We start from the raw sequence: 25,896 nt of genomic DNA on the forward strand, positions 1-25,896 counted from the left end.
AAATACAACCCATATGTATTTATTTTCTCTTTTGTACTTTAACTATTTGCACTTCTTTACAACAAGGTATATAGACCTAATATGACATTTGACATGTCTATATTCTTTTGGAATAATACTTTTTACTATTGTTTATTTCACTTGTGTTTATTATCTATTTCACTTGCTTTGGCAATGTAAACATGTTTCCCATGACAATAAAGACCTTAAACTGAAATTGACAGAGAGAAAGAGCGAGAGAGAAAAAGTGAGAGAGAGAAAGAGAGAAGGTGAGAGAGAGGTATGAGAGAGAGGTATGAGAGAGAGAAGGTGTGAGAGAGAAGGTGTGAGAGAGAAGGTGTGAGAGAGAAGGTGTGAGAGAAGGAGAGAAGGCGAGAGAGAGAAGGTGAGAGAGAGAGAGAGAAAAGGCGAGAGAGAGAGAGAAGGCGAGAGAGAGAGAGAAGGCGAGAGAGAGAGAAGGCGAGAGGGAGAGAAGGCGAGAGGGAGAGAAGGCGAGAGGGAGAGAAGAGGGAGAGGGAGGGAGGGAAGGCGAGAGGGAGGGAGAGAAGAGAAGGAGAGAGAGAGAGAAGGCGAGAGAGGAGAGAAGGAGAGAGAGAGAGAAGGCGAGAGAGAGAGAAGGCGAGAGGGAGAGAAGGCGAGAGGGAGAGAAGGCGAGAGGGAGAGAAGGCGAGAGGGAGGGAAGCGAGAGGGAGAGAAGGAGAGGGAAGGCGAGAGGGAGAGAAGGCGAGAGGAGAGAAGAGAGGGAGGGAAGGCGAGAGGGAGGGAAGGCGAGAGGGAGGGAAGGCGAGAGGGGAGGGAGAGGGAGAGAGAGAAGGAGAAGAGAGGGAGAGAAGGCGAGAGGGAGGGAGAAGGCGAGAGGGAGAGAAGGCGAGAGAGAGAGAAGGCGAGAGAGAGAGAAGGCGAGAGGGAGGGAAGGCGAGAGGGAGAGAGAAGAGAGAGAGAGAGAGAGAGAAGGCGAGAGGGAGGGAATGCGAGAGGGAGGGAAGGCGAGAGAGAGAGAAGGCGAGAGGGAGGGAAGGCGAGAGAGAGAGAAGGCGAGAGAGAGAGAAGGCGAGAGGGAGGGAAGGGAGAGGGAGGGAAGGCGAGAGGGAGGGAAGGCGAGAGGGAGGGAAGGCGAGAGGGAGAGAAGGCGAGAGGGAGAGAAGGCGAGAGGGAGAGAAGGCGAGAGGGAGAGAAGGCGAGAGGGAGGGAAGGCGAGAGGGAGAGAAGGCGAGAGGGAGAGAAGGCGAGAGAGAGAGAAGGAGAGAGAGAGGGAGAGAGACAGAGAGAGACAGAGAGGAAGTGGAGGAAACTCCGGAAGAAGAAAGAGGGGGGCATTCAAGAGACAGTAATGGGCAGCAAAAGCGTCACGAATATAAAAACAAACAAACACATACAAAAATACAGACACCTGCAGTATACCTACATAAAGCTGCACTTTTACAAACAGATAAAACCCTATGACACATCACAGACAACACACAAACACAACTGCATGTTACTACAAATTCAAGACAGAAGAAAAGGACAAAGAAAGAGCTCACTAAGAAAAGCGTCAGGTTGGTTTTGGGCCGACAGTGAAGACGCTACGAAGCAGCAGAGGTGCTGACAGAACCAGTGGACATCACATCAGAGAGGTTCACGTTCTGTCCCTCTCGCTTTCTTTCTTTTCCTCCCTTTTATGTTTCCTAGAGATGACGCTACTGCTGATGATGCAGACTCTGGAGGGAGCAAGTCCTTTCGCTTTCTCTCCATCCTTCTCCATTTCTTTCCCTCCATCCTTCTCCATTTCTTTCTCTCCATCCTTCTCCATTTCTTTCTCTCCATCCTTCTCCATTTCTTTCTCTCCATCCTTCTCCATTTCTTTCTCTCCATCCTTCTCCATTTCTTTCTCTCCATCCTTCTCCATTTCTTTCTCTCCATCCTTCTCTCCCATGGCTGCTCCACTTGCACTCACATCCTTCTCCACACTCCATCCACACACACTTTCACTCCATCACACACCATTTCTTTCACTCCATCCACACCATGGCACACACACACACACACACACACACACACACACACACACACACACACACAAAGCCCAAAGCGGACGTTCTTCACGTTCCTCCGGTGATTGGAAACACACTCCAGTAAAACGTCCGTGGGACCTAATGTCCAGGTGAGGAGAGAAAGGCTGCCAACTCTTCCTGTCACACACACACAATGCAGACACACACACACACACACACACACACACACACACACACACACACACACACACACACACACACACACACAATGCACACACACACACACACAATGCAGACACACACACACACAATGCAGACACACACACACACAATGCAGACACACACACACAATGCAGACACACACACACAAACACAATGCAGACACACACAAACACAATGCAGACACACACACACAACACAATGCAGACACACACACATGCAACACACACACACAAACACAATGCAGACACACAAACACACAAACACAATGCAGACACACACACACAAACACAATGCAGACACACACACACACACACACACACACACACACACACACACACACACACACAAACACAATGCAGACACACATACACACACAATGTAGACACACACACACACACACAATGCAGACACACACAATGCAGACACACACAGGCACAATGCAGACACACACTCACACACACACACAATGCAGACACACACAATGCACACACACACACACACACACACACAATACAGACACATGCAATATAGACAAACACACACTTCATCTCTCCCTCTTGCCCTCTCTCACACACCCGACCCTTTCTCTACCTGGCTGGTGTCACATGTATCCGTTAGCTGGAAGGTGACTTGGCTGGAGGGGTGTGTGTGTTGCCCACTACAATGAATATACAAAGACTGCTTCTGTGGCGGACCAGGTGAGCAGATATCATCTAACACACACACACTAGCTCACCTGCAGAGGAAATTACCTGCAGCACATCTCCACACCTGGACACTGGGGCTGACCGACCAGGGGAGGTAGGGAGAGAAAAAGAGAAAGAGAGAGAGGGAGAGTAAGAGAGAGAGAGAGAGGGAGGAGAGGAAGGGAGAAAGAGAGATAAGGAGGGAGGGAAGGAAGGAAGGAGGAGAGAGAGAGAGAGAAGGAGAGAGAGAAGGAGAGAGAGAGAGAGAGAGAGAGAGAGAGAGAGAGAGAGAGAGAGAGAGAGAGAGGGAGGGAGGGAGGGAGGGAGGGAGGGAGGGAGGGAGGGAGGGAGGGAGGGAGGGAGGGAGGGAGGGAGGGAGGGAGGGAGGGAGGGAGGGAGGGAGGGAGGGAGGGAGGGAGGGAGGGAGGGAGGGAGGGAGGGAGGGAGGGGGGAGGGAGGGAGGGGGAGGGAGGGAGGGGGAGGGAGGGAGGGAGGGAGGTTTTAGGGAAGAAAGATGAGGGGGGTAAGGCAGTCGTCACCTGACCATTCTATGACACTGTGACTTCCCCTATGCCATCGGAAACCATGGTAACGTCCTTTCAACTTCCCAGCCCGGCCAATCCCTCAACAGCTCATAATATCGACTCCACAACTCAACCCGCACAAGGACAAAACCATCAGGAGACTAAAATAACTATAAAACAACCATTGTGCCACCTGGGCTTTGTGAATAGACTACAAATAGCTAAAGTTTCCCCTCCAATTACTTAGGTGGGGCGATATTGCCCCACATTCTAACTTCAACTGGGCTGAATAGAACATGTGGAATATTGCCACATGGACTAAGAAAGAGAGACAGCAAGACAGGGAGGAACTAGAAAAAGAATGATAGTGATAGAAAGCATTTCCGACAAGCATCCCCACATTGGGAGACTGAAATGAGTTCACCCCTCTGTTTCTATCATCTCTCACTTTCTCCCTCCCGCTCTCCCCTCCTGACTGCGTTCTCATTTTCCATCTCCTATTCATTTTTAACCACTTGTCAGCGATGCGACCCCCACTCTGCTTTACAGATGTAGTGTGTTAGAGGGCGGCAGTGTGCATTAGCGTTACTCTGCTCTGCCTCCGCTAGCTTGCTAGCTGGGTGTAAAAAATACCATTACAGCTGCCGGCTGTGGGGTCGTCCAGATCGATCCATTATGGAGCTGAGAGGGCCGGCTGGGACCTACTTTAACACCCCGCCCAGTTGGATTATCCCACACTGCACTGGAGACACTGCCAAAGTGAATTAGTGTCATGGAGACGAGGGAGAGATGGGAGGGAGATGAGGGAGGGAAGGGGTAAGCTCGTAGAGAGTGGGAGGCATATGCTGGGGAGAGAGAGGGAGGGACGAAGTGATAGGAGTAGAGGGACGAAGTGATAGGAGTGGAGGGACTAATTGATAGGAGTGGAGGGACGAAGTGATAGGAGTGGAGGGATGAAGTGATAGGAGTGGAGGGATGAAGTGATAGGAGTGAAGGGATGAAGTGATAGGAGTGGAGGGATGAAGTGATAGGAGTGGAGGGATGAAGTGATAGGAGTGAAGGGATGAAGTGATAGGAGTGAAGGGATGAAGTGATAGGAGTGAAGGGATGAAGTGATAGGAGTGGAGGGATGAAGTGATAGGAGTGGAGGGATGCAGCTCTATAGGATTGAGGTCATGTGTATTTAGGGATGGCATTGTCTCCAAACTGACATGTTGTCCCTAAAGTGACACTACACACCCTGCCACGCAGGCTTAGGGTGGGGGGGGGTATTGACATCTGTATGTGTGTATGCATGTTTACTTCATACATACACACAGACATACCCATGGATACATAACAGTTAACAGAGACACTTAAGGGGACAGAGTGTCCTTGCAGACACACCCTCATGTCCTCACTCAGACACATCACACAGTGTTGAACAGGGAAGGTTGAACAGGGAACACACAGCAGATACCCGGCACATTGGTGTCCTTTCAATTGGTGTCCTTTCAGTTGCTCAGCATCCTCTGCCCCCTGGCATTACACACACAGAACACCTATAGCATCCACTGCCCCCTGGCATTACACACACAGAACACCTATAGCATTACACACACAGAACACCTATAGCATTACACACACAGAACACCTATAGCATTACACACACAGAACACCTATAGCATCCACTGCCCCCTGGCATTACACACACAGAACACCTATAGCATTACACACACAGAACACCTATAGCATTACACACACAGAACACCTATAGCATCCACTGCCCCCTGGCATTACACACACAGAACACCTATAGCATTACACACACAGAACACCTATAGCATTACACACACAGAACACCTATAGCATCCACTGCCCCCTGGCATTACACACACAGAACACCTATAGCATTACCCTCTCCTCCTCTAACCCTCCCTCTCCTCCTCTAACCCTCCCTCTCTCTCCTCCTCCTCTAACCCTCCCTCTCCTCCTCTTCTAACCCTCCCTCCCTCTCCTCCTCCTCTAACCCTCCCTCCCTCTCCTCCTCTTCTAACCCTCCCTCCCTCTCCTCCTCTTCTAACCCTCCCTCCCTCTCCTCCTCTTCTAACCCTCCCTCCCGCTCCTCTAACCCTCCCTCCCTCCCACTCCTCCTCTAACCCTCCCTCCCTCTCCTCCTCTAAACCTCCCTCCCTCTCCTCCTCTAAACCTCCCTCCCTCTCCTCCTCTAAACCTCCCTCCCTCTCCTCCTCTAAACCTCCCTCCCTCTCCTCCTCTAAACCTCCCTCCCTCTCCTCCTCTAAACCTCCCTCCCTCTCCTCCTCTAACCCTCCCTCCCTCTCCTCTAACACTCCCTCCCTCTCCTCCTCTAACCCTCCCTCCCTCTCCTCCTCTAACCCTCCCTCCCTCTCCTCCTCTTCTAACCCTCCCTCCCTCTCCTCCTCTTCTAACCCTCCCTCCCTCTCCTCCTCTTCTAACCCTCCCTCCCGCTCCTCTAACCCTCCCTCCCTCCCACTCCTCATCTAACCCTCCCTCCCTCTCCTCCTCCTCTAAACCTCCCTCCCTCTCCTCCTCTAAACCTCCCTCCCTCTCCTCCTCTAACACTCCCTCCCTCTCCTCCTCTAACCCTCCCTCCCTCTCCTCCTCTAACACTCCCTCCCTCTCCTCCTCTAACCCTCCCTCCCTCTCCTCCTCTCACCCTCCCTCCCTCTCCTCCTCTCACCCCCCCTCCCTCCCTCTCCTCCTCTCTGTCAGACAAAGCGGTGTGGTGATAAGAATGATATCTTTCACTGGCTGATTACAGGGGTGTGATGACAAAACAGATCTCTGTTAGAACTGGTGCCACCAACGTATTGTCCTGGCAACCCCCAGGCCACCGGAAGACGTGAAACTTTTAGAGAGCAGAGGGGACAGGTGACAAGGACCCCATTGATGGGAGGAGAGAAAGAAGAGTAGACAGGGAAAAATAAGGGTGTATGGGGGGAAAGAGGAGGGAGTGAGGTCACGGGTAATGAAAGAAAGATATCCCCCCATTTCCTTAAAGGAAAAGATCATATGGCATAATGGTAGAGTTGTGAATGTGGCCACTATCTCTCCACACACAGGAGGCCTTTATGGCTGCTCAGGTAATTGTGGGGTATAGGGTTAAGGATCAGTTACTCTGTGTGTGTGCAGGTGCCCCTCGACCTTCCTGGGCAGTTGAAGGGACTCACCCATTCCCCCTCCGATTCATCCATCCCTCCACCTCTTACTACAACAGCTTGGGAAAGCCCCTCCTGCCCTGGGGGCTGCATGACAAGGAGGGGCTGCACTGAGCAGGTGACAATCCGTCTCTCTCAATTGAATTCAAGGGGCTTTATTGGCATGGGAAACATCCCTCTCTGTCTCTGTCTCAGTGAGCAGCAGCGTAAGCTGTGATAGTGCCAGGTATAGTGCCAGGTATAGTGTCAGGTACAGTGTCAGGTACAGTGTCAGGTACAGTGTCAGGTATAGTGCCAGGTATAGTGTCAGGTACAGTGTCAGGTACAGTGTCAGGTACAGTGTCAGGTATAGTGTCAGGTACAGTGCCAGGTACAGTGTCAGGTATAGTGTCAGGTATAGTGTCAGGTACAGTGTCAGGTACAGTGTCAGGTACAGTGTCAGGTACAGTGTCAGGTATAGTGTCAGGTACAGTGTCAGGTACAGTGTCAGGTATAGTGTCAGGTACAGTGTCAGCTATAGTGTCAGGTACAGTGTCAGGTACAGTGTCAGGTACAGTGTCAGGTATAGTGTCAGGTACAGTGTCAGGTACAGTGTCAGGTACAGTGTCAGGTACAGTGTCAGGTATAGTGCCAGTGTCACAGTGTCAGGTACAGTGTCAGGTACAGTGTCAGGTACAGTGTCAGGTACAGTGTCAGGTACAGTGTCAGGTACAGTGTCAGGTATAGTGTCAGGTATAGTGTCAGGTGTGCCAGGTACAGTGTCAGGTATAGTGTCAGGTATAGTGTCAGGTATAGTGTCAGGTACAGTGTCAGGTATAGTGTCAGGTACAGTGTCAGGTATAGTGTCAGGTAGTGTCAGTGTCAGGTATAGTGTCAGGTACAGTGTCAGGTATAGTGTCAGGTACAGTGTCAGGTATAGTGTCAGGTACAGTGTCAGGTACAGTGTCAGGTATAGTGTCAGGTATAGTGTCAGGTACAGTGTCAGGTATAGTGTCAGGTACAGTGTCAGGTATAGTGTCAGGTATAGTGTCAGGTACAGTGTCAGGTACAGTGTCAGGTACAGTGTCAGGTATAGAGTCAGGTACAGTGTCAGGTACAGTGTCACAGTGGTATAGTGTCAGGTATAGTGTCAGGTACAGTGTCAGGTACAGTGTCAGGTATAGTGTCAGGTATAGTGTCAGGTACAGTGTCAGGTACAGTGTCAGGTATAGTGTCAGGTACAGTGTCAGGTACAGTGTCAGGTACAGTGTCAGGTACAGTGTCAGGTATAGTGTCAGGTACAGTGTCAGGTATAGTGTCAGGTACAGTGTCAGGTACAGTGTCAGGTATAGTGTCAGGTATAGTGTCAGGTATAGTGTCAGGTATAGTGTCAGGTATAGTGTCAGGTATAGTGTCAGGTACAGTGTCAGGTACAGTGTCAGGTACAGTGTCAGGTACAGTGTCAGCAGTGTCAGGTACAGTGTCAGCTATAGTGTCAGGTACAGTGTCAGGTATAGTGTCAGGTACAGTGTCAGGTATAGTGTCAGGTACAGTGTCAGGTACAGTGTCAGGTATAGTGTCAGGTACAGTGTCAGGTACAGTGTCAGGTACAGTGTCAGGTACAGTGTCAGCTATAGTGTCAGGTACAGTGTCAGGTACAGTGTCAGGTACAGTGTCAGGTACAGTGTCAGGTACAGTGTCAGGTACAGTGTCAGGTATAGTGTCAGGTATAGTGTCAGGTATAGTGCCAGGTACAGTGTCAGGTATAGTGTCAGGTATAGTGTCAGGTATAGTGTCAGGTACAGTGTCAGGTATAGTGTCAGGTACAGTGTCAGGTACAGTGTCAGGTATAGTGTCAGGTATAGTGTCAGGTATAGTGTCAGGTACAGTGTCAGGTACAGTGCCAGGTACAGTGTCAGGTATAGTGTCAGGTCAGGTATAGTGTCAGGTATAGTGTCAGGTACAGTGTCAGGTACAGTGTCAGGTACAGTGTCAGGTATAGTGTCAGGTACAGTGTCAGGTACAGTGTCAGGTACAGTGTCAGGTACAGTGTCAGGTACAGTGTCAGGTATAGTGTCAGGTATAGTGTCAGGTACAGTGTCAGGTACAGTGTCAGGTACAGTGTCAGGTACAGTGTCAGGTATAGTGTCAGGTACAGTGTCAGGTATAGTGTCAGGTACAGTGTCAGGTATAGTGTCAGGTACAGTGTCAGGTACAGTGTCAGGTATAGTGTCAGGTACAGTGTCATGTATAGTGTCAGGTATAGTGTCAGGTACAGTGTCAGGTACAGTGTCAGGTATAGTGTCAGGTATAGTGTCAGGTATAGTGTCAGGTACAGTGTCAGGTATAGTGTCAGGTATAGTGTCAGGTATAGTGTCAGGTATAGTGTCAGGTACAGTGTCAGGTACAGTGTCAGGTACAGTGTCAGGTATAGTGTCAGGTACAGTGTCAGGTACAGTGTCAGGTACAGTGTCAGGTACAGTGTCAGGTACAGTGTCAGGTACAGTGTCAGGTACAGTGTCAGGTACAGTGTCAGGTATAGTGTCAGGTACAGTGTCAGGTATAGTGTCAGGTACAGTGTCAGGTACAGTGTCAGGTATAGTGTCAGGTATAGTGTCAGGTACAGTGTCAGGTATAGTGTCAGGTACAGTGTCAGGTATAGTGTCAGGTATAGAGTCAGGTACAGTGTCAGGTACAGTGTCAGGTACAGTGTCAGGTATAGTGTCAGGTATAGTGTCAGGTACAGTGTCAGGTACAGTGTCAGGTATAGTGTCAGGTATAGTGTCAGGTACAGTGTCAGGTACAGTGTCAGGTACAGTGTCAGGTATAGTGTCAGGTATAGTGTCAGGTACAGTGTCAGGTACAGTGTCAGGTATAGTGTCAGGTACAGTGTCAGGTACAGTGTCAGGTACAGTGTCAGGTACAGTGTCAGGTACAGTGTCAGGTATAGTGTCAGGTACAGTGTCAGGTATAGTGTCAGGTACAGTGTCAGGTACAGTGTCAGGTATAGTGTCAGTGTCAGGTATAGTGTCAGGTATAGTGTCAGGTATAGTGTCAGGTATAGTGTCAGGTACAGTGTCAGGTATAGTGTCAGGTACAGTGTCAGGTATAGTGTCAGGTATAGTGTCAGGTATAGTGTCAGGTACACTGTCAGGTACAGTGTCATGTATAGTGTCAGGTATAGTGTCAGGTACAGTGTCAGGTATAGTGTCAGGTATAGTGTCAGGTATAGTGTCAGGTATAGTGTCAGGTATAGTGTCAGGTATAGTGTCAGGTATAGTGTCAGGTACAGTGTCAGGTACAGTGTCAGGTATAGTGTCAGGTATAGTGTCAGGTATAGTGTCAGGTATAGTGTCAGGTACAGTGTCAGGTACAGTGTCAGGTACAGTGTCAGGTACAGTGTCAGGTACAGTGTCAGGTACAGTGTCATGTATAGTGTCAGGTATAGTGTCAGGTATAGTGTCAGGTACAGTGTCAGGTATAGTGTCAGGTATAGTGTCAGGTATAGTGTCAGGTATAGTGTCAGGTACAGTGTCAGGTACAGTGTCAGGTATAGTGTCAGGTATAGTGTCAGGTACAGTGTCAGGTACAGTGTCAGGTATAGTGTCAGGTATAGTGTCAGGTATAGTGTCAGGTATAGTGTCAGGTACAGTGTCAGGTACAGTGTCAGGTATAGTGTCAGGTATAGTGTCAGGTACAGTGTCAGGTACAGTGTCAGGTATAGTGTCAGGTATAGTGTCAGGTATAGTGTCAGGTATAGTGTCAGGTATAGTGTCAGGTACAGTGTCAGGTACAGTGTCAGGTACAGTGTCAGGTACAGTGTCATGTATAGTGTCATGTATAGTGTCAGGTATAGTGTCAGGTATAGTGTCAGGTACAGTGTCAGGTAGTGTCAGGTACAGTGTCAGGTATAGTGTCAGGTACAGTGTCAGGTCAGTGTCAGGTACAGTGTCAGGTACAGTGTCAGGTACAGTGTCAGGTACAGTGTCAGGTATAGTGTCAGGTACAGTGTCAGGTACAGTGTCAGGTACAGTGTCAGGTACAGTGTCAGGTACAGTGTCAGGTACAGTGTCAGGTACAGTGTCAGTGTCAGGTACAGTGTCAGGTACAGTGTCAGGTACAGTGTCAGGTACAGTGTCAGGTACAGTGTCAGGTATAGTGTCAGGTATAGTGTCAGGTATAGTGTCAGGTACAGTGTCAGGTATAGTGTCAGGTATAGTGTCAGGTACAGTGTCAGGTATAGTGTCAGGTATAGTGTCAGGTATAGTGTCAGGTAGTCTCTCAGATGTCCTTATCTCTCTAATGGCTGTCAGCTACAGATCCAACATTGATTAGACCATAAATACCAACTCTCTCTGTTTAATGGACCAAACACACTTTTAATGCCTAACGGCAGCAGTGTTCACTAAGTGTCTTTGGTGCCGTGCCCTCTCCTTCTCCTCCTATCAAGAGGACACACGTGATAACTGTCTCATAACATGCCTGCATCGTCTCTCTGCCTCCGTGCTCTGTCGCCAGCAACAAAACAAGTTAGATCCCTGGCTTCCGATAAAAGTCACGCCAGCCGGCACACACAAGCAGGGGGGGGGTAAAGGAAGTGTTTTTCTCCAGAACAAGGAGCAACGTGTTTTCTTAACTGAGTCATAACAAAACAACTACCTATCTAGACTGTAGGGACGCTGTGATCCCTGTCAGAGAGATATCAGCACAGAGAAGATGAACAGCCTTTCTTTCTGTCTTTGTTTGTGGCCTCCAGCATTGTTTCTCTGGTCCCGCCGTACCACAGAATGATCCTGTGTAGTCTACCAGGACACTCACCTAGTCTACGTATGTGGAACATACAGACACACACACACACACACAGACAGGCCCTCATAGTGACTCTTCGGGACCAGATACACAGTATTGATAATGGCGGCTGCATGTCCCATTGATTTTGTTTAGGATGGAAAAGTGAGACATTGGCTGTAGAGCTTCCACTTCCCTCCTCCCTGCCCATAAATGTGTATGTGTGTACGCGTGTGTGTGTGTGTGTGTGTGTATGTGTGTACGCATGTGCGTGCGTGTGTGTGTGATCCAGTCCTGTACTGTAGGATACAGCACATTCAGAGATAACATCCCAGACACTAAGGAGACTGTCTATGAGTCCCAATGACTGGAAGAGTCTCTACAGTGGAACTAACTGATGACTGATGTTACTGCCACTAAGCACTTATACAAATCACAAGTTGCTGGGACCTTGGCTACATTAGCTGCAAAAAAACATGTACACACACAATCTGCACTAATCCATGGCAAAAAGAACACACACTTGTCCTTTTGAAGGTAAGAGAAAAGAGATGTGTGTGTGAGATAAGAGGCGCCACACCGGTGGCAGGTCAGAGAGCTGAGACTGATAACCATCACTACCCTCCCTTCATCTCTCCTCCTCCTACCGCCTCTCCTCCTCCTCCTTCAGACAACGAGAGAGAGAGAACGATAAGAGAGAACGATAGAGAGAGAGAGAACGATAGAGAGAGAGAGAACGATAGAGAGAGAGAACGATAGAGCGAGAGACCGATAGAGCGAGAGAGATTCTTCCTGGTTCAGACCAGGTAAGAATGTACTTTGTTGATGATTTAGGTTTTTGGTGAAAGGGAGTGAGATACGTCGTCAAAACAGGGCTTCAAGTGAAGATACAGTGGTGATAAAACAAGGTTACTGTACCTTCTACATCCAAGGCCTTTACTATTCATCGACTCAATCACCGGATCATAAGACCGTACTGAACACACGGCAGAAATACCACAACATCATACCAGTCACATTGATCCCAACGGTGGCTTTACGATGACATAAAAACACAAGCACTAAATCCAATTGGGATTCTCACAAGATCAGTATAACAGCAATAACCCCTAGAGAACAACACTGTACGTGCCGGCTTTCATCTCAACATGATTGGATTAAACCCTAACAGCCTAACAGGATGAAGAAAAGGCCAAACGTAAAAAGACACTATCTTTAAAGCAGATCAATCTAATCTAATTCACAGATGAGACCAGAAAGGTCTACATTAGGTCCACTCATCCAATCACAATGCAGGGTTATGATTATGGTTATCACTAGGGTGATTTCTGGCTTGGATACTGTGAAAAGTCCGACTAGATTATCATGTTGGTCATTATGTGGCTGGTTTTAAAGGGTTAATGTGATTGTGTGTCTGAACAGGAAAACAAAGGCTTGAGTGTAGGCTAGGCCCACAGCCAAAATTGTATGATCATTATGAAGAAGACACAGTTCACGGGTTTTGCATTTATGTGTGTGTGTGTGTGTGTGCTTTTCACCCTTGGCATGGATGGATGGCTCCTGGGTGTTCTGCTCTCTCTCTAACAACACACACCGGTGTACACAGACAATCTGTATTGAACCAGGTACAGACATCTGTACACAGTCCCATACCACAAATATACAGACAGACAGACAGACAGACAGACAGACAGACAGACACAGACAGACAGACAGACAGACAGACAGACAGACAGACAGACAGACAGACAGACAGACAGACAGACAGACAGACAGACAGACAGACAGACAGACAGACACAGACAGACAGACAGACAGACAGACAGACAGACAGACAGACAGACAGACAGACAGACAGACAGACAGGCAGGACAGACGGTAGAGTATATAGTAGCATGGTTCCTACCTAATCCTGTATCAATGACCGTCCCCTGTCCCCTCCGTTCAGCCACCAGCCGAGAGGAACCAGGCATGCTGACCGGCTCAGAACGCACCGGCTGGATCCTACACACACAGACATGTAATGTTACTTTGTGTGTGGTTATTTAACTGCTGTTATGCTGTGTTTATTTGCAGATTTCATGTTATTTATACAGTATATATAATTAGTATCATTGAGACCTGTTAAAAATAGCATAAGTTACAGACAACTACGGCAGCATGATTGTCTACCTACCTGAGACTGTGTAGGTCCAGGTCATCAGTGTGGAAGTCCAACAGAGGCTGTTGAATGTCGCTGGGGCCCTGGGACTGCAACACGGAGGAGGAGGAGGAGATGACCGTAGTCTGACCAGATGGGTGGATGGTCTTAAACTGGAACTGAGGACCCATCCACAGCCGACGGTGAGGCCCTGTGTGGGTGACTATCTCCACCTGGTAGGGGCCAGACAACAACGTTAGCAATAGCATGCTAGAAACATAAAACCACTGGAATGGATAGTGCAGTTATCTTTGTTTTATTTCATTTAGGTAGAACTAAATACTGGTACTGTGTTTGTGTACAAACTGCTGAAAACCAGTTTCCCATTTGGGACTAATAAAATAACTACTACAGCGTCACTGTCCACATCCGTTCAGGATGTAAACCTGTCAGACTAAAGCCTGTTGTCCACAGAGACAAGCCGATGTAGTCCCAGTGAGCTGGCGGGCGGGGCGGCGTGAGTTAGGGGAAGAGGAAATGAGGGAGACAGATTTCCATGGCAATGGGATTAGAGGACGAGCGTCAGAGCCACATTAGCGTCACTGTTTCAGAGAAATGCCACCGTGGCCGTTAAGGCTCAGGAACAGCTCTCTGCAGCGTCTGCCCCAGGAGTGATGGCATGGTGGGCATTAAGATGACAGCGTGGCAGACTCCAGAAAGGTCTGTCAGTAATGTTACACTAGATGGATGGGGAGATGAGGAGAGGACAGAACAATTCTAACTAGCTTTTACCTCTCTTTACACCCAATCCCTCTCTGCCCTCTCCCTCAATCTCTCTCTGCCCTCTCCCTCAATCCCTCTCTGCCCTCTCCCTCAATCCCTCTCTGCCCTCAATCCCTCTCTGCCCTCTCCCTCAATCCCGCTCTGCCCTCTCCCTCAATCTCTCTCTGCCCTCAAAATCTCTCTCTGCCTCAATCTCTCGCTCTCATTCTCTCTCCCTTATCCCCTCTCCAACTCTCTTTCTCACTAAGAGCTCCTCTCAATCTTTCGGTCTTGTTTATTTAACACAGGCTCCCCTCCTTCCACACTTATGTCTATTTGGCTGTGGAAGAGCCAAGACAGGGGTGACAGCATAGGTTCTCATAATATGTCCATGGGGTGTGAGTGATAAGTGGTTTGGCACAGCTGTGTAAATTAGGCCACACACAGACAGACAGAGGATTTCAGTGTGTGTACATTAGTGTCGCCCAGCCCCAGAGATCAACAGATGCCATGGCTCTCTTCAGTGTCGGGGCGCAGGGCCAGATGTTGGTCTCTCACCTCCGCCCTCCTGTCTGTCGCGCCCTGTCCTGACATACTGTGCCTGACAATACGAGTTATCACAGAGTTGTGTAGAGCTCACAGAACCACCAAAGGACTGTTGATAGAACAGCTTAGGGACGTCTGATATGAAGTCACTGTATAGCACAGGAAGTGGAGGAGGGAGAGAATTATAGTCCAGTCTCCAGAGGCCTGGTCGCTACTGCAATAACCCAATAGAATGTGTCATGACCGTCAGAGCCTGACCTGATGACTTGATGGAGGTATTGAAACCAGGAGGATAAGGGGGAATCTGTGGTGCTGCTTCTGGCATTGTTGTCATCTGACAGACCTGAGAGCCACTTACACTATTACGCACCAAAGCTTTGTCCCAAATGGCCCCCTATTCAATATATAATGCATTTATTTTGACGAAACTTATGGGCCCTGGTCAAAAGTAGTGCACTATAAAGGGAAAAGGGGGACATTTGGGACACAAGCAATGTCTCCTGAGTCGCGCTACATACAGCGCCCAGACGGACAGCACACACCAAAGGTCACGATGTGGCGCTTCAATAGAAAAAAGCAGATCCATCTGATTCTGAACACGGCTGATAATCTAATGAAGGAATATCATTTAATGACATCCACAAGACAGCGGTGCTCTAACTCAATCTATCCATTATCATCATACTATACATGTTTCACTATTTATCCTCCAGACTATTGTACAGAACAGAATTGACAGCATGACCTTGGAAGGCTCGTTTCTACAATGGATCAAGACCAGTGTTCTGTCTTCCAGTGCCATTTCACATTTGCATTTGAAAGGCGACGAGGTAAGTGTGTTGGGATAAACTGGAGGACAAGTGAGATGCCATGTTGAGGAGCCTCATCCAATGATTTACAGAAGCTATTCAGTGTCAGAATATATAGTCATTTAAAATCCACTGTGCTGTTTCCATGAGGATAGCCCTGCTACAACCTCCAAGTCCTGTGGTATCTTTGTTGAGTGCAATAAGTCAGAACCTCGGCTTAACTAGTTTGTCTGACAGACACCACCCCCCCCAATAGTACTCTGTCCCCATCACTGCTTGGGAGTTTGAAGCACAACCTTATCAAAACAGCACAACTCCCCCTAGTGGCCTGGCTGCCAATCTCCATTAAAAAGACTTCACCTGGCTAATAATAGCACAGCGCAAGCATAAATACGGTCAAGTTTCACTATTTTTGGTGCAGGAGATGGTAGAAAGACGGTAGTTGGTTTGGCTCCCGGCAACACTATCATAGTGGCTACTAACCACAGAATAACTTAACCCCAATCCATTATATATGGCCAGAAATGATTACTGGAGGAGATGTGATGGTTCCTTGCAGAGATCAGGCTTCAGACATGAGTGAGTGAAGGGTTAACCAAGCTGAAGATAGTGGGGTCATACAGTTGAAATCGGAAGTTTACATACACTTAGGTTGGAGTCATTAAAACTAGTTTTTCAACCTCTCCACAAATTTCTTGTTAACAAACTATAGTTTTGGCAAGTCGGTTAGGACATCTACTTTGTGCATGACACAAGTCATTTTTCCAACAACAGACATATTATTTCACTTATAATTCACCGTATCACAATTCCAGTGGGTCAGAAGTTTACATGCACTAAGTTGACTGACTCGAAACAGCTTGGAAAACTCCAGAAAATAATGTCATGGGTTTAGAAGCTTCTGATAGGCTAACTGACATTATTTGAGTCAATTGGAGGTGTACCTGTGGATGTATTTCAAGGACTACCTTCAAACTCAGTGCCTCTTTGCTTGATATCATGGGAAAATCAACAGAAATCAGCCAAGACCTCAGAAAATAAATTGTTATAAAGTATTCAGACCCTTTACTCAGTACTTTGTTTAAGCAGCTTTGGCAGTGATTACAGCCTCAAGTCTTCTTGGGTACGACGCTACAAGCTTGACACACCTGTATTTGGGGCGTTTCTCCCATTCTTCTCTACAGTTCCTCTCAAGCTCTATCAGGCTGAATGGGGAGCGTCGCTGCACTTAGCCAAGACAACGCAGGAGTGGTTTTGAGATGTGTGCTTAAGGTCATTATCCTGTTAAAAGGTGAACCTTCACCCAAGTCTGAGGTCCTGAGAGCTCTAGAGCAGGTTTTCATCAAGGATCTCTCTGTACTTTGCGCTGTTTATCTTCCCTCGATCCGGACTAGTCTTCCAGTCCCTGCTGCTGAAAAACATCCCCACAGCCCTCCCTTTTGGCAAACTCCAAGCGGGCTGTCATTTGCCTTTTACTGAGGAGTGGCTTCCATCTGGCCACTCTACCATAAAGGCCTGGTTGGTGCTGCAGAGATGGTTGTCCTTCTGGAAGGTTCACCCATCTTCACAAAGGAACACTGGAGCTCTGCCAGAGTGACCATTGGACTCTTGGTCACCTCCCTGACCGAGCCCTTTTTGGAACCACCAAGGAAGAGTCTTGGTGGTTCTAAACTTAATACGTTTAAGAATGAGGGAGGCCACTGTGTTCTTGGGGACCTTCAATGCGGCAGACATTTTTGTGGGACCTTATACAGACAGGTGTGTGCCTTTCCAAATCATGTCCAATTAATTGAATTTAACACAGGTGGACTCCAATCAAGTTGTAGAAACATCTCAAGGATGATCAATGGTAACAGGATGCTCAATTTCGAGTCCGTGTGTAGATTGCTGAGGAATAGTTTTTCTTTAATCTACTTTAGAATAAGGCTGTAACATAACAAAATGTGGAAAAAGTCAAAGGGTCTGAATACTTTCCGAAGGCACTGTATATCCCTCCAAACCACATCTCACGGCAGTACACCGTGCCACTATTTGGTATTAGATTAAAATGTAATCTTATTTCATGCTGTAATAGTGGCATCATGCACCGCTGGACAAAGACAAGGAATCTAAGAGTCAAGAGCCACTTAGTCCAAAAACCACCTATTAGCTCCTGGGTCATTCCACCAATTAGGTGCCTTTTGAGTAAGTTAACTTGGTGGAAAAAACAAACACATTCTGTCATAAAGAACACAAAAAACTTTCTCCCATCTCAAAAATGACTAGAGTAAGTGCCTATTAAGCGCCTAATAAAGTAACAGGGTTGACCGTAACGGGGTTGACGATTTCATCTTAAATCAGCCACGAATCCTCTCGTGACAGGGGGAAAGGAAGCTTGGAGGGCAGGGAGTGGCGATTGAATGCAGGCTTCACAAAAAACGTTTTGTCTATCTATGGGTGACAGGGTTGACATGTTATACTTGACACACTCAGTTTTCCACCAAAAAACAACAGAAAATGGCCAAAGAGTAGAACCAGCTGCTTTTACACTAGGATATAACTATTAGATGTTCATGATTTCTTTTGAATAAAATATTTATAAAGGAATAGTTTCACCATATTAAAACGAGAGTTCAGTTCCTGTAACAAGATTGACCTTTAAAATGATGTACAGGGTTTGTTTTTTTATACATTAAAATGAATCACTAATAACATGAAATAATCATCTTAAGGAATGATTTTGTCAAAGCAACAACTAGGGCTTTACAATGACAGTAAAACATTTGAGACATGTTGGGGTTAAGTAGGTTAAATGTTTCCATAAGTCACAGAGAATGCAGAGGGACATGTCAAAATGCACAATTTGGGAACTCTTTATTCATTTAAAAAAATCAGGTTTGTAGACTTTTCTTAGTGCTGTACAATATACACTGCTCAAAAAAATAAAGGGAACACTTAAACAACACAATGTAACTCCAAGTCAATCACACTCCTGTGAAATCAAACTGTCTACTTAGGAAGCAACACTGATTGACAATACATTTCACATGCTGTTGTGCAAATGGAATAGACAACAGGTGGAAATTATAGGCAATTAGCAAGACACCCCCAATAAAGGAGTGGTTCTGCAGGTGGTGACAACAGACCACTTCTCAGTTCCTATGCTTCCTGGCTGATGTTTTGGTCACTTTTGAATGCTGGCGGTGCTTTCACTCTAGTGGTAGCATGAGACGGAGTCTACAACCAACACAAGTGGCTCAGGTAGTGCAGCTCATCCAGGATGGCACATCAATGCGAGCTGTGGCAAGAAGGTTTGCTGTGTCTGTCAGCGTAATGTCCAGAGCATGGAGGCGCTACCAGGAGACAGGCCAGTACATCAGGAGACGTGGAGGAGGCCGTTGAGGGCAACAACCCAGCAGCAGGACCGCTACCTCCGCCTTTGTGCAAGGAGGAGCACAGCCAGAGCCCTGCAAATGACCTCCAGCAGGCCACAAATGTGCATGTGTCTGCTCAGACTCCATGAGGGTGGTATGAGGGCCCGGCGTCCACAGGTGGGGGTTGTGCTTACAGCCCAACACCGTGCAGGACGTTTGGCATTTGCCAGAGAACACCAAGATTGGCAAATTCGCCACTGGCGCCCTGTGCTCTTCACAGATGAAAGCAGGTTCACACTGAGCACGTGACAGAGTCTGGAGACGCCGTGGAGAACGTTCTGCTGCCTGCATCCTCCAGCATGACCGGTTTGGCGGTGGGTCAGTCATGGTGTGGGGTGGCATTTCTTTGGAGGGCCGCACAGCCCTCCATGTGCTCGCCAGAGGTAGCCTGACTGCCATTAGGTCTGCCATTAGGTCCCGAGACCCCCATTAGGTCCCGAGACCCCTTGTGAGACCATATGCTGGTGCGGTTGGCCCTGGGTTCCTCCTAATGCAAGACAATGCTAGACCTCATGTGGCTGGAGTGTGTCAGCAGTTCCTGCAAGAGAAAGGCATTGATGCTATGGACTGGCCCGCCGTTCCCCAGACCTGAATCCAATTGAGCACATCTGAGACATCATGTCTCGCTCCATCCACCAACGCCACGTTGCACCACAGACTGTCCAGGAGTTGGCGGATGCTTTAGTCCAGGTCTGGGAGGAGATCCCTCAGGAGACCATCCGCCACCTCATCAGGAGCATGCCCAGCGGTGTAGGGAGGTCATACAGGCATGTGGAGGCCACATACACTACTGAGCCTCATTTTGACTTTGGACATTACATCAAAGTTGGATCAGCCTGTAGTGTGGTTTCCCACTTTAATTTTGAGTGTGACTCCAAATCCAGACCTCCAAAAATATTTAATAAGAATATTTCATTCATTCAGATCTAGGATGTGTTATTTTAGTGTTCCCTTTATTTTTCTGAGCAGTGTATTAAAGGGCACTTAATTTAGTATAACAGGCTCTTCAAAATTCAATATTTGGGCACAATTTCGACTTAAAATGTCAAAGGGACGCAAAAGGCACTCATTTCCCCCTACCGGCTAGTGCCAAGGATAAGTCCTTTATGAGAGAAAATAAATAGTTTTGAGTGATAGGCTCTTGAAGGGATGACTGTCCCTCTTTAGCCACCATAGGACATGTGAAGAGCAGATAATGCAAATGCTTTGATGCTGCTATAGATTGGGAGGGCTCCTCAATCCATTCCTGGTGGAACCCCAGAAGGTGCACATTTTTGTTATAGCCCAGCATTAATAAACCTGATCTATCCGGTAACTGAGCATCAACCCTTTAGATTACCTGAATCAGGCGTGTTAATGCTGGCGTGTTTCATGATGTTGACTTGGTTATCACTCAGAGGTGCCAGCCAGGCAGTGTCCGTCTCACCTGTGAGAGCCACTCCTCGTCCTCCTGTCCGCTGTGGTCTGAGGTCAGGCTGTCGTAAGACTCGTGGCGCGTGACAGGACCCGGGCTTCCAGGGGGCACCACTGTGGACACAGAGAGAGGTTGATGGTGTTTGTTAGAGTGAGAAAGAAAGCGAGGGACAGACAGACAGACAGACAGACAGACAGACAGACAGACAAGGAGAGAGAGACAAAGCTCAAGTTTTTCCTGTTGGCTTGTTTCTCTGACACTCAGTTAAGAGCGCAAAAAGGGCATGTGTGTGCCTGAGTGTGTGTAGGAGCATGTGTAAGTGAGAGAGAACATGTGTACACACTCATGTGTGTGAGTGAGCGTGCATGTGTGTGTGTGTGTGAGGCCCCGTCAGCAGCACAGGCAGAGAGGCACCCAGACAGACAGAGTATTAACACACGTGAATAAGCAGGAGTGGAGAATGAAGCTCAATGTGTAAAATCTGTCTTTTCTCCTGGCACCTCAGGGCCTAGCACCCCCCAGTCCGTGGTGAATTTGTTTAATGCAGGAATGACTAATAAAGTTGATAAGTTCTCATCTGGAGCGCACAAGGCACTGCTGTCTCGTACGCCCCCTCTCTTGCCTTTTCTCTCCCTCGCTCTCTCTCTGGGTCTCTGGTGCGTAGAGCAGGTGTTGGGAGGCTTCTTAAGGAGGTGTGCTTGTCGGTTTGACACCACATACACAGCGGCGCTGTAACAAATACCTCGACTGACACTCCTCCACTGTGGAGAGGCTGACCTTATTTTCCTAAAAGCTTGTAACACACTGCTCTCACCTGCTCTGGAGAGACGGGTAGCGTGACGGTGTGTGTGGTTCCGAGCCAGATACTTATGTTGCTCTCTAACAAAGTCTGCTTGTGTTACTTATTAAACAAAATCATTACTACCCCTCCCTCCTTCCTTCCTTCCACTCGCTCTCCCTCCTGCTCTACTCTTGCTCTCTGACCCTTGGGGGCAATAGCTGTTCCCTAATTAATTATTGATGCTTTGGAGCAGTTGCTGTCTGGCTCGAGTTACGGCGTTGTGGGGGGGGGGGGGCTTCCATTGCCCTGAGAGAGCCGGACGGACATGCTCCTGAGTGGGAAGGCAGTGGTCATCCCCAAGGGCCAAGCACAGACAGACCTCTGTGTGTGTGTGTGTGTGTGTGTGTGTGTGTGTGTGTGTGTGTGTGTGTGTGTGTGTGTGTGTTAGCGAATGTAGGGATATAGAGACAGACTGACCCCACCAAACAGTTACAGACATATCTACCAGAGTGAGTGGCTGGATAAATATATAGATAGATCAATAGACAGCCATTGGGTCTGCTGCTTTTAAGGTCTTCACAGACTTTCTTAACCCTTTACACTCGCGGGAATTGGCCTATATGGACACGGCTAAATTGAAATGTTTCTTCCAGAAGAAATATGAAAAGCATATGCATAAGCATGGTAGCAATTTAAAGGTAAGAGTTTAAAGATGATGGGAAAATTATTAGACCAAAGTTGAGGACAACAGTTCACCTGACACAAGAATCCAAACATTACACTGCTGATTGTGTGCAATTCACTGCTTTTCCTGGAAAATATGGAGTAGGTGCAACATAAAACAATGACAAGGGTTTGAGTGAGAGGACTAACTGGTGTCTCCAAGTGGTCACAGTTCCTAAGTCATTTCAATGTATTTTTATGACTCAAAGAAGGTGTTTAAGCTCTCCTAGCTGTGACGCTGAGGAACTACAGCAAGCACACTTGTAGTTGTTGGGAACACAACCCTACATCCTCGCCATCCCTTTCACAATTACTGTTGTTGTTTATGCAATCCAAAAACGGCCCATTATACTTCTGGGTCAGGTGGGCAAGCTTGTTCTGTTCCAACATGACTAGTTATAAAATATGATCTTACAGTGTTAGGCTTTCACAGGGCAATTCAGAGAAAAATAACATCATTCCGATGTGCAGACAGCAGTCATGCATTCAGGAAAAGTTTTTTTTCCCCAGCGCAGCAGATGGCTACACTGGTCCACTAATACACGACTATTAAAGGCCCACTACACTACCTGTCTGAAACAGTGGACTATTTCATTAACGCAAGACGGCATATTTGCTTCAGTGATAGTTGATAGCAAAGACTACAATCTGAACTGACTCAGGCGGAATAATAGAACCATTCCTATGAAGTAGAATTATAACAAATTTATGGTGTTTACCAGGCAAATCTGATTGGTGTTATTCTTTGGAAAATACCCTGTTCTGGTAACACACCATCATAAAACAAAAGTGATTTTAAAAATGTTCCTAAGCCATCTTAACGAGCCTGTGTCTCTGTGTTCTAAGAGGAAGTGGTGTAGTTCTGCTGATCAGAGGAGACACATAGTGAGTGGTCTGGTCAAGGCCAGTAGCAGGAGGAAGTGCAGGGATGCATCCAAAATGGCACCCTATTCCCTATATAGTGCACTGGTCAAAAGTAGTGCACTATATCGGAATATGGTGTAATTTCAGACAGAGTTAGTTGTCTGGTGGATAGCAGTAACAGCAGGTAAAGTGAGTAGACCCAGAACAAAGCAGGGCCAGATATTGATCAGGTCTGACTGATGACCTCTTCTCTGGGGAGAGATAGGACTAATGATCTGAGGTGGTCTCTCTCTCTCTCTCACTGATTTGGGCAGTCCTTTTTGACAATTCGGAAGGCCAGTTGGGATAATGTCCCTATCTGACAAGGCCGGCTTGTACAGTGCTTGTCTATGGCTGATCCTCCTTTCCCACTTTTTCTTTAACAATCAGCCCAGAGGTAAAGACCAAACAGCCCAGAGGTAAAGACCAAACAGCCCAGAGGTAAAGACTAAACAGCCCAGAGGTAAAGACCAAACAGCCCAGAGGTAAAGACTAAACAGCCCAGAGGTAAAGACTAAACAGCCCAGAGGTAAAGACCAAACAGCCCAGAGGTAAAGACCAAACAGCCCAGAGGTAAAGACTAAACAGCCCAGAGGTAAAGACTAAACAGCCCAGAGGTAAAGACCAAACAGCCCAGAGGTAAAGACTAAACAGCCCAGAGGTAAAGACTAAACAGCCCAGAGGTAAAGACCAAACAGCCCAGAGGTAAAAGACTAAACAGCCCAGAGGTAAAAGACCAAACAGCCCAGAGGTAAAAGACTAAACAGCCCAGAGGTAAAAGACTAAACAGCCCAGAGGTAAAGACTAAACAGCCCAGAGGTAAAGACCAAACAGCCCAGAGGTAAAGACCAATCAGCCCAGAGGTAAAGACCCGCTCCCGCTGGCCTCGGAAGTCTCTCACTCAGCCAATTAGCGGTTATTGACGAGGCCGTGGCACGTCGTCATGGTAGAAGGCCCAGGAGACAGCCAGCCCGCCACAGTTACTACATTATGAAAGGAATCTAGGGGCAAAATTTTATTAGCCCCTAGATTCTTTAACTTTTATTATTTCTTATTGTTGTTGCATCAACTTGTACATACGACTAATACAACTTGAAACTAGGGGGAGGCCAGGGCCAAAAAGCACCAGCGCAGCCACCACTGAAGTGTCCAGCCTACTCAGAGGAGCCAGCCAGAAGATCAGGGAGGTCAATTATTCACGCCATGTTTGCCTCGGTGAAGTCTTGCGGCCGGGGAAGAGGTGTCTGAACACACAGCTATATGAATACAGCCCCCACACTTCAAAAACACGGAAAATATACCCTAAATCTCAAGAATGAATGCTGCAAATGAGGAAGGAAAAAAGCCTCACATTCGTCAATCGTGTGGTGGTGTTATTCTAAGGGATCCGACCACAGGTTTAAATCTACTCGAGACACCTCAGGGCAACACAAATTGGCCCCATTTATTCACATTGGGCCTTTTAGAATAAAAAGGGTCTCTGTTTATCCTAACTGGCAGGCTGAGCCATTCACATAACAGTGACGATTCCCTGAGCCATCAAAGCTGGATGGAGACAGCATTTATGAGGCCAGCACGTCATCCTCATATCTCACTGTGTCCGTCCGTCCGTCCGTCCGTGAGTGAGTGAGTGAGTGAGTGTGTGTCTGTCTGAGTGTGTGTGTCTGTCTGTGAGTGTGTGTGTGTGTCTGTGCACCTCTCTCTCTCCGTCTCTTATCATCCCCAGCAGTGTAGTGGAGTTGCTGTTTACCAGGCTGTGGCAGAGCAGAGCGGGCCCAGAGCGGTGCTAGTGGGGTGGGCAGACGGATAGGTAGAGATAGTGACCATGAAGTGGCGCCACCTCTGCTTTTAATCACCAGCCTGCGAGGCTCCTCTCCGGCTAGGCTGGCATGACCCTGAGCTCCATCCCTCCACAGCAACATGCATTTTTAATCACACCGGTCATTCAATATAGAGAGAGCAGCAGCTGTCAATCACACAACATGTAAACACTCTAACCCCATACTCTAGAAGGTTGTGGAACCCAGCTAGGTCCCTGAATACACACTCATTTGCAGATCTAAAAAAGATACCAGTGATTTATCATACCCCCCTGCCTCGCTCCCTCCCTCCCTCTCTCCATATTTCTCTTTGTGACCTCTCATCTCCTCCACGCTTTCCTATCCCTTTCCCGTCACGCACTCCTTCTGCTTGTTGACATTTGAGGTAGTATCTACTACGTAAACTAGACCCTGATACTGTGGTTTGTATTGGAGCAGGGTGGAGAGCAGCAGCTTCTCCCTCCATAAACTCTGATCTTTACACACCACTGGAGAAGGCCAACACAGTGTGTGTGTTGTGTGGCATCCCCGGGTCAGATTGGCCCCCCCGGATCACATCACCTCTGCCCATCCATCTGCTGGTGAGCAGAGTGGACGCACAGTGTTATGAAACAGAACGGGTGCAAAGCGGAGGAAGGAAAGGTGGCACTCCGTGAGCCGTAGTAGCATGCAGGAAACGCCTGGGGGTGGAGCGGAGCAATGGGTAGAAGTACAAGACAGCAAATGAAGTAGGTGCATATTGTATTGACCTGGGTGTGTGAGCGCGATAGGGTTGGTGCTGCTCGGCTGTCAGGAGGAACGGGGGCGAGGGGGGGATATTTTGTACATCACTAATTGCAGCTAATTGTGAGAAAGCACCGAGACTAAATCATTATGCACTCTGTCTGGCCCATTGTGCCCTCTGTCTGGCCCATTGTGCCCTCTGTCTGGCCCATTGTGCCTTCTCACAGGACTAAGTCACACTAAACCCAGCGCCGATGCCCGCTGCCGAACAATCACACCAACTTAACTTCATTGCTCTGACACTAGAAAGGACTATTAGAACTCATTTGAGAAAATATCCTACCCGTTCAGCCCTCAGCACTGGGAGAATGTCTACCTCCCAAATGGCACCCTATTCCTTATAGTGCACTACTATTGACCATAGGACGCAGGTCAAAAGTAGTACACTAAGTAGGGAATAGGGTGCCATTTGGGAGGTAGCCATTTTAGC

At 47.9% G+C, this 25,896-nt stretch overlaps 1 protein-coding gene across 4 annotated transcripts in view; it reads right to left on the reverse strand.

Annotated features, from left to right (window-relative positions):
* The window catches only part of LOC112267028 (BCAS3 microtubule associated cell migration factor), a 354,308-nt gene that overhangs the window by 199,338 nt on the left and 129,074 nt on the right, over positions 1–25,896 (reverse strand). For all 4 annotated transcript variants that reach the window (XM_042297357.1, XM_042297358.1, XM_042297359.1 and 1 more), the window contains 3 exons: positions 20,469–20,569; positions 13,549–13,745; positions 13,279–13,376 (listed from right to left, as the gene is read on the reverse strand). In XM_042297357.1, coding sequence (XP_042153291.1) covers positions 13,279–13,376; positions 13,549–13,745; positions 20,469–20,569 — 396 coding nt within the window. The remainder of the gene's footprint in view (positions 1–13,278; positions 13,377–13,548; positions 13,746–20,468; positions 20,570–25,896) is intronic.

The sequence above is a fragment of the Oncorhynchus tshawytscha genome, linkage group LG14 (genome assembly GCF_018296145.1).
Source record: "Oncorhynchus tshawytscha isolate Ot180627B linkage group LG14, Otsh_v2.0, whole genome shotgun sequence".
Lineage (NCBI taxonomy): Eukaryota > Metazoa > Chordata > Actinopteri > Salmoniformes > Salmonidae > Oncorhynchus > Oncorhynchus tshawytscha.